Here is a 13527-nt window from a genome sequence, read left to right on the forward strand (position 1 = left end):
TCGCGTCCTTTTCTAGCAGAATGGCGATCTCCTCGAGAAGGATCTTCTGATGTTCTAAGGAGTGTATTCTTTGTCGTGGAGGGTGGTTCCGGGGACGCTGCAGTAATTCTATACAATATCCTGTGGACACTGTTGACAGCACCCATCTGTCTGAGGTGACTGTTGACAGCACCCATCTGTCTGAGGTGATCCCTTCCCAAGCCTGGGTGAAGTTGGAAATGCGTCCCCCTACTGGGGTTGCGTGAGAAGGGACCCTGAACTGAGCATCACTGCTTTGGTGGAGGCGTGCCACCTCCCTTGTTGGGGCTGCCTCTGCCTCTTCCACGACCTCTCTTGTTACCCCTGCCGTAACTTTGGGTAGACTGCTGGTTGTTGTTCCATTGTGTACCCTGTCCTTGGGCATAGTTGCCTCTTTGTGAATTTTGGCCGCGTGGGCGACGAAAATTACTGTTCCCCCTCTGGTTAGGGGGTTTGTTGGTAAGCTGGCCAAGGGATTTGAGAGTCTCGTACTCGTCCTTGGCATTTTTAAGTGCGTCTTCGACCGCTTTCCCAAACAATAGATCGGGTTCCACCGGCTTGTCTATTAATGAAGCCTGGGTTTCTGTTTTGAACCCAGACTGCCGTAACCACGCATGTCGCATGATAACAGTACCTTCTGCTATCAATCTTCCTGCGTTGTCCGCAGCGTCGAAAGTTGCTTTTAATATGCAACCAGACACGGCTCTCCCTTCTGCCGAGATCCGAGCCAACTGGCCCTTTAACGGTTCAGGAGCAGAGGCTATGAGCGCCGCGACCTCTTCCCATTGATGGCAGTTGTAACTTGCCAACAGGGTGGTGGAGTTTGCAATCCTTGCTTGGTAGGCGGACGTTGAGGCTACCTTCCTGCCAAACCCGTACAGTCTTTTGCTCTCCTTGTCGGGAGGAGCTTCTGACGACGATAAGGGTGTCCCAGCCCTCTTCCGAGTGTTGGTAACCACTAGGGAGTCTGGTTTAAGATGTCCTCTTATATAAAGAGGGTCAGACTGGGCTGCCCGAAAAAGTTTTTCGACTCTGGGGTTGACGGCTCTGGTGAGGTTAGGATTCACCAGGGATGGATCTATTCTACGTTGGATGGATTTAAGGATAGGGATGGTCTGAGCGACCGGCCTCCTCTCTCCCACCAACTCTTCTGCGAAGTCCCTTTCCTCCTGTACACCGTGGGTGTCGATGTGAAAATGTTCTGCTGCGCGAGCGAGAACTTCATTAAGGAGGGGCTGGTTATCAACTGGCGAGTCGGTAACTGGGGCTTCGCTCTCTACCGGGGAATCTACTCTGTAAATTTCCTGCTCATTTTCTACCTCCTCCAGGTCCTCATCATCCGCATAGTATTCAGTCCCGGTTTGTTCCTCCATAATTGTAAACTCCTGGTCCCCTTCAGGGAAAGGCTGTCCTTGGTATCTGGGGTGTGGAGTAGAGTATGGAGTAGAGTAAGGCTGCACCTCGAAGGGTTCAGGTCTTTCGAACCGGGCCTTTTTACTTAGGGGGATAGGATCAGAGGAGGCTGAGGGTGTGGCCCCTTGAGGGTCATACGAAAGGAAATGTTCTGGGTTTTTGTCATAAAAATCAGCTAAGGAAGACATCCTTGACATGACCCTATCTATGTCTTCACTGGACCATTCTTTGGAACAGGGTATGACTTTAGTAGGCAACTTAGAGGACTTATCAAGGGTACCCTTGCTGGATGTTGATGTCCCAGTAGATTTATGTTTGTCTGTCTGCTTAGGGTGGAAGGATGGTCTTACAGGAGTGGAAGGCTGTGCTTTCCGCTGTTTCCCCCCCTCCCCGTGCGTGGAAAAATGTTTTCCCTGCCCCTTGGAGGCCCCAGGGACTTTCGACGCCTGGCGTCGAGGGTCTGGAGAGGTATCTTGTTTCGAGCGTGGGGCCTCGCTGATGTTAACTGCGGCCTCGGTCTCCTGGATCGCGGCCTGGGGGTGGAAGTCGTCTTCGTCTTCCGACGATCGAACTTCCGTTAATCTAGGGAGCGAGGCACTCTTGGCAAGAGTGGATGATTGCCTTGCGTCATGAGGCGATCTCGATCGAGAGCGCCCAGAGGACACCGAGTCGGACCGTTCTATCTGTGCCTCTTTCCGAGAAGTCGACGTCTTCGAGGTTCGGTTGGACTTAGTGTGCTTAGTGTGTGTAGGGTGTGTAGCGCTTGCGTCGCCGGGGGTCTTCCCCATAACCGCCCTGCCGGACAACCTTCCGAGGTCAGGGACCTGCGCTCGGCAGTCTTTCAACGCCGTAATGCCCTCGCCGTCCGAAAGTACGGCGTCGCTGCCATCGCTGAAGGCTCCCTCCGCTGCCATGGCCGCCTGCCTGGCGTGGTGGGCCCAACGCTTTGTCGAACGGTCCTTAAGTGTCTTAGGCTTAAACCTACTACACGCTCTGCAGTACGCTTCGGGGTGGTCCCTCGGCAAGCAGAGATTGCACGTGGCGTGCCTGTCGACCCAAGGGTATTTGCGGTTGCACTTGGGGCAGAATTGGAAAGGGGTACCCTCCATACGCACCTTGAGGCAGCGGGCTAGTAAGTGTAGGAAATATATAAGGTGTACCTATATACCAAGAGTGAAGAGTATGTACCACCCCCCACTCTCCCTACTTGCAGGGCCGAGGCCAGCGGCCTACTAGGCCCGGGCCGAGGCCAGCAGCCTTCCGAGGCCCAGATCCGTCGTGCAGCAGCCGACGGTCGATGTCTTCTCCAGCCGTCGTCGAGTGTCGAGGGTCGACGTTGGGGTGGGGAAGGATGTCAATAAATAATTTTAAACTTCTATAATTAGCAAAAGTATGGCTAAGGCCAGGGGACTCCGCAAGATGCTTCCGACCAGTATGGCGGAAAAAAACAATCTGAGGACCCCAGACGCGTGAGGGATCTTGGGTACAGTGGACGTCACACTAGGGATAGTATTACTGGCACGCCTGTGTCGACGCCCATTTTCGAGTTTCGAAAAACAAACTGTAATACTCCGCAGCTTCCACTAGATGTCGGCCTATGCACAGCATGTGATCTAAGCAGATTCCACAAGCCTCAGAAATATATATATATACACCCAATTACAATTTATTACCAACACAAATCCCAAATATTAAACAAACTCATACCCAATACACATGCCCCTTTACTACCACTCAACACTCCCCTCACACTTTCACACTTTCTATTCATATCAGTCACACACAACATTCAATGGCCTTCTTCACAGGACTGGCCAATTATTCATCATCAAATTTGATGGCCCTTTCCACAGGCCCACACAATTCTAACTACCTGCTATTCTATTGTTCATATACAAATACCTGGCCCTTCCTCCTTGTACGGCGCTCTGGAGATCCTTGAGTCCTCTCGGTGCTGAGTTTCCCCCTCCCCCACGGCCTGCACATCCACCCGAGCACGGGTGGCACGTGGGACCAGGCAGACGTTTGTGAGATCGGCATCTGCTGGGCCTACTCGTTATTGCATTTTGAACTGGTCTCCGCCTGCCTGCCCCCACACTCCCAGGAGTGCAGCAAGAATACCCTCAACTCACCAATGGAACTGAGGATCTCGCCGGGACCTCTACACTGTACCAGGGGACTTGTACCAAAGAGTAACTGCAGGGAATAAAAGTAGTGCAAAAGGAACTAATTGTAAACCAAGCTAGAAGTAAAGTGTGTGCTGCAAACTCATCTCAGAACAGGTTATCATGCCATGTTCATACTGGAGAGGAGCGCCAGCTACCTTTTTTGAAATATTTTCAAGGAACTTGGGGTTGGTCACCCCAAGTTACCTGGCGGCAACCAGACGTGGACTCCCTGCTCCCTGTGCTCAGAGAGGCGCAACTTCACCTCACTGATGAGGCCCAACAAGTCTGAAACACGTGTATGGGGTTGCTGTTGGTACTCTTGTTCAGAGAGGAATTGCCATAGCATTTCGGTGCTGGACTGCCCATGTGGGTGGGACAAAGACTGATATGCAAATGGATATTTCCCATCTGTGAAAGGTACAGTGAGCAAAAAGCGTGTGCTGCAAACTCTCATCTGAGAACAGGTTATCATGCCATGTTCTTTCTGCAGAGGAGCGCCAGCTACCTTTTTTGAAATATTTGCAAGCTAGAAGAAAGGCTGATATATTGGACTCAAACAGCTGGGAAGCACGGTTCATACAACCCCGTGCAACTTAAGTGAGCTGTCGATGTCGCCCACGCGGCTGACCATTTGATACATAATTTGCCAAGTTACCATACAACATTCTAGTTACATTTTTAAGGCAGGTCACAGGAGCTGGGTGATGAGACTACGTCAGTCCTCTATTTACAAATATATGTTGAATGACTCTAATTGGACAATACCCCTTTTGCCCACAGTTGCATTAACATCCATTGTGATGTCACAAACCTTCCCACACTGCCCCTCAATTATGCAATTGTGGTGATCAGTCGAAAACACTTGTTTGCCATTGGTTGGCAAAGTTCAATATGCAACATGGCTGGAGATGGCAAGGGGCAAGACATTCATGCAGAGTCGGAGCAATAGTGTGCCCTGCAGACATCAGCAGGGACACTATACAATATTGCACCCTAGGGACACCAAAACATTTCCCTGCTGATTTGCTCCTCGTCCTGCGCCCCATCGCCCCATCCCTCTGACCACCCAGCACCCATCTCACGGCTTGCTGCCAAGTGTAGTCTGAAAAATATACCACACTGTGGCTGGAGTTTAATTAACAGTATTTAATTTCCATTTGTCTGCTAATTTTCCTCATGCACCCAGGTGCTAGCTCATTGGCCTCAAAGTTTATTTTACAGTGACTTTGCTGTGACTGCATTCTCCTGGGAAACTTCAGTCGTGCAACATTTTGGCACCTTGTTTCTGCGTAGTGCTGAAGAAATGCATACTGCTTGTCACACGAAGGCCTGCAGCTCTTATGAGCTTTCTGCGAGAAATGCTACCCTAACCTGGGCCTTCAGACAAAATGGCTTCTCTATTGTTCACATACTGCTCAAAAGCCCCCTAGCATATGCCCCTCCTATAGCATCTTGCACCCCACCCAGTGCCTGCTCTATGAAACAACCCCTTACTATGCCCAAAGCACCCAACTTAATCGAGTTCCACCATGAGACTTCTCGCACTGCGTCTGCTTATGTGTCACTTTTTGCAACCAGCACCACCTTCAATGGCTTCACAACCCCTGATGTCACCCATCATGTTACACTTGACGTCACCAGGTTACTTGCCCAAATGGTATGTGCGCCCCCTTGGTAGCGTTGAATCTGGACCTTTACAACACAGTGACACTGGCAGTGTTAGTGACCGTCAGCATGTGCCCCATCTCTCTCAAAAGCAGGTTGGGTGTTTTGCCATCACAGGACTAGTGGCATCTGGATAACACGCATTAAGAAAGCTCTCTACCGTGTTTGTCTAGTCAACAGACAACACCTTCCTAATATTTATTTCATGGGGAGAATGTTAAATGAAGAATGCCTAATGTAGAAGTTATTCCACTGAGCAAACACTCACTTGGAAGGCTTACAGATGTACAGTATCATTTTTCTCCTCCAGATAAGAAGAACGCTCATCTTCTCTTACTAGATTAATTTCAAGAGTGAGACTGCCTATTTGGTAACGTTAGCAAGGTAAAACATACAGTACTTCAACGTCATCCATGTATTTATTCCTCTGTTAATTTATAATTTGTACAAAATCCACACGATACAGCAGGATATACATGTCCACATATTTGGAGTGAATTGCAAAATAACCTTCATAGTTTTAGCTTGCAGCTTCAAGAAATGGATTCCAAAGAGGTTCTGCACCATATAAACTATGTGATTAACACATAGAGCAGATATGGTCGACCACAGAGAAACGACACCCCAGCAATGATGCAAGGAAACTACCTGCAGATTCAGTCTTTCAAATATAAGAAAGTATGGCCATATCTTAATAGCCAGACATTTCAGTATGAATCCAATTAGTCCGAAAGGCTACTTATGCCAGCATATATGCCACTATTTCGGTCAATGAACATTGCTGACCTGATGCAGTATTTCACTGTTGGTCGAGACTCCTTTGGGCTAAGAGGGAACCAAGCAAGACTCCGATTTATACCCCAGATACCCAATTTGTTTTTGTTGTTACAGTTTTCCAGCTAGCCCAACAACATATACAAGTACATGCACTGCTGGTTTAAGGAGCAAAGTATCCAATTGTTCATGTTAAGGTTGACTCCCTATCAATCTACATCTCGATGAACTCACAGTTAGCATTGCTATGCAGTTGATATGAAAAAAGGCCAATCTCAAAAGGACTACACAACATCTGAATAGTAAGCTGTTGAGTAGGCCTCAATATGGACAACTCATGTACAAGCCTTCCAGCGACACAGGGTTCAAGTGCATATACAATTCATAACAATTTATTCAGTTGGAAAAGATGCATGTGACAGTTTTGCTCTCTCAAATTGACCAAACAAGAAGTTCAGTCTAGAGTGATGCAATAGTCCAGTTGCAAACACACAACCCTGCTTTTCAAAGTAGCAAGCAGTCTTTAAAAGCCCTGGTTCAAATCCGGACCTGCAGATGGCCCTCGCTAAGCCTATGAATTTACCTCGAATGATAACATTAATCTTGACTTCATCCATAAAGTAAAACCATGTGTAAAACCTGAATAATATGGGTAATGCAAGTACTTACTGCTGCTGCTTCTACCGCCACTACAACTACTACTACTACTACAGCCTGGCAGATAGCTGAAGGGCAACACGCTCAACATGGGAACAGGACAATGCTACGCGACATGGGTTAGATAACTTGGTCGGAGGGCCTCAGCCCTATACCCTTCTGAGGTCTAAAATGGTCATTGGGTGAGTGATTAATAGTGTCACACTGATTATTACAGTACTTCGATGTGAAGCATTTGCTATTAAGTGTTATATGACTCAACAAACTATTATTATTATCACTACAGGATTGACAGTACATACAAGGAGGCACATGGGTAACAGGAATATCAATTCTTATCATGGGGGCACACAGGCTTGCTTTACCACCCGTCCTCATATTGCCAATGCCGGCCAATAATCTTCCGCTCGTTATAATCTCACATTACTACAAACAATTAACTGGGAAGGCCATCACATTTTTGAAAGAGTCAAGCAGTAACAAAATAAAATCTATGGGCATCTCAAGGTCTATAAATAGACTTGCATGCCCAGTAGGTTGCTTCTAGCATGGACATACAACCATTGTCAAAATCATGTATGGCTTTAGTGTCAGTGTTGCATCTAGAAAGCAGTCTACCACGCCAGTGTCACACTGTGCATCGTGGAATTAAATCGCTTTTTCTTCAAATTAGATTTCTGGAGCTCATAAAAGGATCTGCACAGGACAAGGATACAATGATTTACTGGGCTACAATGATTTACGGGGCTGAACATTGAACCACACTTTAAAGATTATATTTGAAAGGAGCAGGGTCTTTCTCCAACAAGATACAGAAGGTGAGTGAAATATTTTGATCAATAAAATCAGAAAAGGAGGTCAAATGTCAACAAAAATTCTAAAATGGCACCTATCAGTTCATAACACTTCGGGTCATCCAATATAATCTGGCATTTTCTCCTTACCAGTTCGAGACTGGACAGATGTGGTTGTTGGAGAGCGCCATTGCGTACCTGGAGAAAAGAGAACAAGAAAATGTCTTAGAAGCATACATCACGTGTGGGCTCCTCCTTGATTTGTACATGTCTTGATGTGCAAGAATAGTTTCGACTCCACTGCTGTCAGAGTTAATAACTAAAGTATATACAACATGGCATGCCCATGTATTTAATTATTGCCATCAGGGTTGCCAAAAAGGCAGCAAATTGCAAAATGAAAGCCACACACTGTCATTAAAATGTACTACTTTCTTCAAGAACCAGATCCACCCTCTACTGTAGTTTTCGCTGCACCCTATCCATATACGCTACGAGAAGTTAGTTACTTTTAGCCACAGAATTATTGAAGTTCCATCCAGGGATTATATGAGTTTTGAAAAAACATGGATCTTTTCGATCTTCTAAGCTTATCATTACAATTAGGATATCGCCATCTTGCAAGGTTGCAAAGACATTGTTCATCAACAAACACACAGCTATGCCAAATATCTGAAATAGTCTTAAAAGTGGAAACACGAACTTACTAAACGCTACCTTCAGTGCATTCCTTTTTTTGAAAAGCTATCAGTCTCAGAAGGACTCAAACGAAATTCAGCTATGTTTATGAGGCCCATGAACATTAGGTTAAGATTGGAAAAAAACTTGTCAATTTCAAAACTGTAAAACAGGGCCCTATCGCTAGATTTCCACCAGCTGTTCCAAAATTCGCTACTACATTTCTTTCAGAATTCCTTTATTTTCTTGGGATGTCAAGATTTTGGGCAAGTCGAGAGGAAAAATCATTTTTCATAAAACAAAAAGCCTTTTTTGAGGTTTGCAATGCAACATTTCCTAACTGGATTAAGAATTCCCTTGGACCAGAACCTCTGCAACCTGTTTGCAGGGTCGCCAGTGGGTTCAGCAGAAAGCTGTGTTTCAGTCAATTATTAAACAAGTAGGTAATGCTGGAAACCAGGGTAGAGCAGTCACAGCACTAATAGACTTAGGTGACACTATATCATCAAGACAATGAAATGTTTCTGAAACACTGCTCTAGACCTATATACATACTATAAATAAATGGCATGCGGCCCTAGGATTTACAAAACGTACACTGAACATTTTCATTATGACTTTTCAGTTATGGTTATCAACGTCCAGCGGCACTGTTGCACCTTAGTTACCGTGGAAAGTTTAATACAGATCTCATATGAATTTCTAGAAATATTTAAACAGCAGTTAGGAACAACATATCCAATTAAATAATGCTTGTGACATGTCCTTTGTGGCTTGCACCACTCAGAGGACAATAGGGGCGGTGGTGGATGGGCGGGGGTAATCGAGGAGACAGGAGGCCCCCAGAAACTAGCGCAGGATGGGCCTGGGAGAGGTGTGGGGAGGATCTTCTGGTCACCCACAGTAAGTCCCTGTTACATGGGCGGGGGCAGACATAGAAGGAGGATGCACAAAGTGAAAGAGCCTGAAGGTCCTATGAGTTAGACTCAAAGTTCCTGAAGGAAAGAACAAACGCACAGATTCTTAGACCTTTAGATTTAAGCATGAGATACTCTTAGAACTCACACTGTTGGGTTTCCAAGATGGCGGCTGTGAGGGAAAGACGTGCATGAGCGGAGCTCGGTCTCCCCTCCCGTGCTGCACTAATAAAGAGAGACAATAAAGCAGATTCACTGCCCTGAAACAACATATCTAAGCAGGGGAGATTGGCGGACGTGCACAGTGACCGTCCCGGCGAGGGGACAGTGACGAACCTGGGACTCCTCACAGAGACGAACCATCCGGAGCAGCAAGGTTGACGGACCACTGCAGCCGTCCGAGATGGGCATGTCCATCCGCTGAGGTCGCCACAACCCACACATAGGCCCGGAGTTAGAGGATCCCACAGGGGGACCCGAAATACAAAGGTCCTGCACGGTGGAGCACGCCACATTAGAAGGAGAGAGTGTGTCCGGCCCAAGAAGAAGGCAGCGGAAGCACAGGGCCGTAGAGCCAGTAAGCACACTAGCAGGAGGGGACAAAGCGAAGCCTAACCACAAGCCTGCGCATCATAAGTAGATCCCCCGGACCGGACTGCTGCTGAGCGGGTCCCCTACCCTAACGGGGACAATAGAAGTACGCGGCGCCGGACCCCCCATTATTCCAACCCCCGCCACCAGCATCGGGACAAGAAGAGAGGCAGAGGTGCTCTGGCACCGCGGCTCCAACAGCAGCGAACGAGGGAGAACCAAGAGGCAGAGCGGGGGCAGCGAGGACGACCCACAAGCCTACACCCCGACATCACGCGCTTCAACGAGGGGAGAAGATAGCGACAAGAACACGGTCGGCATGGAGCCTGGGAGCTAAGAGGAACCAGACAGGGAGCAAGGTGAGCGTCTCTCCGCATCGGGTGACCTACATATCCACACACCAACATAAGACCAGCTTGGGGGGAGAGAAAAGTTGCGTTCAATATATTTCAGCGACGCCCATACACACAAGGCCCACCAGACACTCCGACAGCAGACAAGGGGGGGGGGGGGGCAGCAGAAGTAGAGGAGAAAAAAAAAATCAATCTGGAGCCCGAGTCACGGGCCTCCCACCAACCACCGGCTCCAGAAGTAGCCCGAAAATAGCCAGTGACCCGGGCCCAAGAGCCCGAAAGGAAGGCACAAAGGCTGCCTCAACCAAAGGCGGCAAGCAAACAAGGGCCCCTCCAATAACAAGGGGAGAGCTGACAAAAATACCAAAGAAAGAGAGACAGTAAACCCGCAGGCACCCCAACACTCATCAGCATGGGATCCAGACCTAGGAACTAAAATTGAGGTGGGCCCAGTCCAAGAACCAGGGGAAATTCAGGCAACGCAGTCCCACCCAATTACGAAGCCCCCCCTTGCGGCGGCCACCCCCCACATCATTATCCGTCCTAACATCGGAACAAGCGGACCACACACACACACACACACGCACGCACGCCCACAGCAAGCCACAACAAGGGTGGGCCCGTAGAGCTACCCCCGAAACTAGCGGAACACAGAAGAGCTGCACACATGTCAAAAACAATGGGGAAACAACTACACACTACGTCGCAGACCCCGCAACCAAGACAGGAACCAAGCCTAGTACAACTCTGGGGAACAGACCCCGCAACACAGACAAAGGGGAGAAGGCAAAGTGACCGACCCACAAGGACGGACCCAGACACCGCCCACGCAGAGATGGCCACGAAAGACGACATGAAGGCTTGGTTCGGTGAATTCCAATTTATGGCCTTGATGAACACCCAATTCGAATAATTGAAAAGTGAAATAAAAACGGCGGTGCAGGAGCTAAAAGTAGAGGTGGCGAATATGGGTGAAATAACGTATATCCTCGAGAAAATAGTACAAAACATGGAGGAAGAAACGCAACAAAGCGCTGAGACTCAGGAAAATCTGGTCCGCCTGACCCACAACCTCGAACTTCATTGTGAGGACTTAGAAAACCGCTTTCGGAGGTCGAAAATATTAGGATAAAAAATATGGTGGAATCAGTAGAAGATTCTGAAGACACCTGAAAGAAGCAGTACAACAAGTCTTAAAGGACATCCTGGCGACGGAAGAGGAGACGGATGTCCCAATAGACAGAATACATAGGGTAGGGCCCAGGAGGATGGTGGAACCAGGTTCCCGACCCCATGATGTTCTGGTGGCTCTCACATCCTACACACAGCAGGGGCATATCCTATGAAAAGCAAGGACAATGGACCATATAAGAATGAACGGAGTGGACATACACCTCTACCAGGACCTGGCCCAGTCGACTCTGCATAAACAGCGGGAAATGGGCCCAGTCACGAGAGAATTGGCAGCCAAACACCTCAGATGCAAGTGGACCTTTCCGTTCTGCCTGCTTTTTTCGTGGGAAGGGAAACAGCAAAGGATAACGTCCTGTGAGGAGGGCATGCATCTGAAGGACATACAGGAACCAGAAGGAGACTACCAGGGAACTTGAGGGGAAGGGCCCTCCTTGCGAAGGACCCCATGGGAATAATAGAAGACAATCAACAAGCGGACTAGGTGCCCAGGTAAAAAGAAATAGCTTGCACCGGACCCAAAGCAAACTCATACAAAGGTCCGAAGCGAACCTACAGCTAGTGCTTACAACCCCGTCAACCACAGGAGCTTGAATCCACAATCAGGTGACGGGAGGGGGATCCATCCCGGGCGCTGCGTTAAGAAACCATGTGGGGTTTAGAATCCCCCACAAAGTTATCCCTGAGTATATAAAGGGCATGGCGCAAAGGGCTCTTACGCCTAAGCAGTTATAGGTCCCAGGGCCCTCCTCGGGGCAGTTATGGGGGAGGGAGAAAGTTACACAATTTGGGGGTTGCGAAGCTCGGTAAGGGGGGAAATGGGGGTAGGGGAAGGAAACTGGAAGGAGATAGGTCTGCAATAAGGAACCAAACGGGTGGGGCGGGTCAGGAGGGGGGGAATCCAGAAGGAAACGCATCCAGTTTACAAACGCCCAACGGCAGCCAGTAGGGAACACCCATACCATGAAAGAATGGGGTTAAAAATTCTAACCTACAATGTCCAAGGGTTGTACTCCCCGGTTAAAAGAAGGAAGGTGGAGCATGTTCTACAAAAAGGGAAATATGACATCATAATGCTCCAGGAAACCCACAAAACAGCAGGAGGCACCGACTGAAAGGGTACAATCAAATCTACCAGGCCAACGAGCATGAGAAAAGGGTGGACGTCCTGATCGCATTTCACAAATCCATACACCTGCAAATTCACGACATGCAAGCAGACAAACAGGGGAGATTCCTATTCATAAACACACATATCGATGGGTACCCCCTGACACTAGCAACTATCTACGCCCCAAACACGGGCCAGGACAGCTTCATCAGAGACAGTCAGGATAACTTAGAAACATTTGCCAAGGCGGAGGTGGTGCTGGGGGGCGAACTCAACATAGCATGGCACCCTAAATTAGATCGTTCAAGCCTCAGACAGCCGGGTCAGGGAACACCATCAAAGGCCCCAAGATTAAAAATGGGGAACCTACTATTGGAAGACGTATTGAGAGGTGTCCGGGGACAGACCCAGGGATTCATGCACTTCTCGCACGTCCACAATTCATGATCCAGAATAGACTACCTCTGGGTCTCCACGGGACTCCTTGGGAAGATCGAACATGCAGAGATAGGAGCAATCTCACTCTCCGATCACACCCACCTCTATGCAGACCTCCGCCTGTCCTGCCGACGGTCGGGTCTATAGAGATGGAAAATCCCAGCAGAAATAATGCAGGGGAACACAGCCAGAGAACACATAATAGAATATTTTGCAAGTAATAATTCCCCTGGGATGTCAAGGGCACCCTTATGGGAAGCTTTCAAAACAGTGACCAGGGGGCATTTCATCGCACTCAAAGCACAAAAAGACAAACAGAACCGCCTGTGAGAAGCGGAGCTTGATGTCAAACTAGAAGCTATCCAAGCAGAGATGGCCCAGAATCTAAGATAAAGAGAGCGTTACGGCATATTCAGGAGCAGCTGGAGACCATCCGCACCAAATGAGCGGAAAGGAGCCTATTGCACTTGAAACAATGGTATTATATAAAAGCGAACAATGCGGACAGACTCCTGGCCAGGCAGTTGAAAAGGAAGCAACAGAAACAGTCAGTCAAAGCACTGAAGGACGAGCAAGGGCAAACAAGGACTCAGACGATGGAAATCGGGAACATCTTTAAAGAATTCTATCAACGCGTATATCCCTAAAACAGCCCCAACGAGGGGGAACAGGACACATATCCGGACGTGATCTCCCTCCCAACGATCACGAGTGAAGACAAACAGCAGCTGGACAGCCCAATGACGGAAGAGGAGGTAA

The 13527-nt window shown here is 48.3% G+C and overlaps 1 protein-coding gene across 2 annotated transcripts in view; it reads right to left on the minus strand.

The window, feature by feature from the left end:
• LOC138472341 (transmembrane protein 150A-like) overlaps positions 1 to 13527 on the minus strand; it is a 1082967-nt gene that overhangs the window by 713560 nt on the left and 355880 nt on the right. For both annotated transcript variants that reach the window (XM_069610467.1, XM_069610466.1), the window contains exon 2: positions 7640 to 7687. In XM_069610467.1, coding sequence (XP_069466568.1) covers positions 7640 to 7687 — 48 coding nt within the window. The remainder of the gene's footprint in view (positions 1 to 7639; positions 7688 to 13527) is intronic.

This window comes from Ambystoma mexicanum, chromosome 8 (assembly GCF_040938575.1).
Source record: "Ambystoma mexicanum isolate Mex_15411 chromosome 8, UKY_AmexF1_1, whole genome shotgun sequence".
Classification (NCBI taxonomy): domain Eukaryota; kingdom Metazoa; phylum Chordata; class Amphibia; order Caudata; family Ambystomatidae; genus Ambystoma; species Ambystoma mexicanum.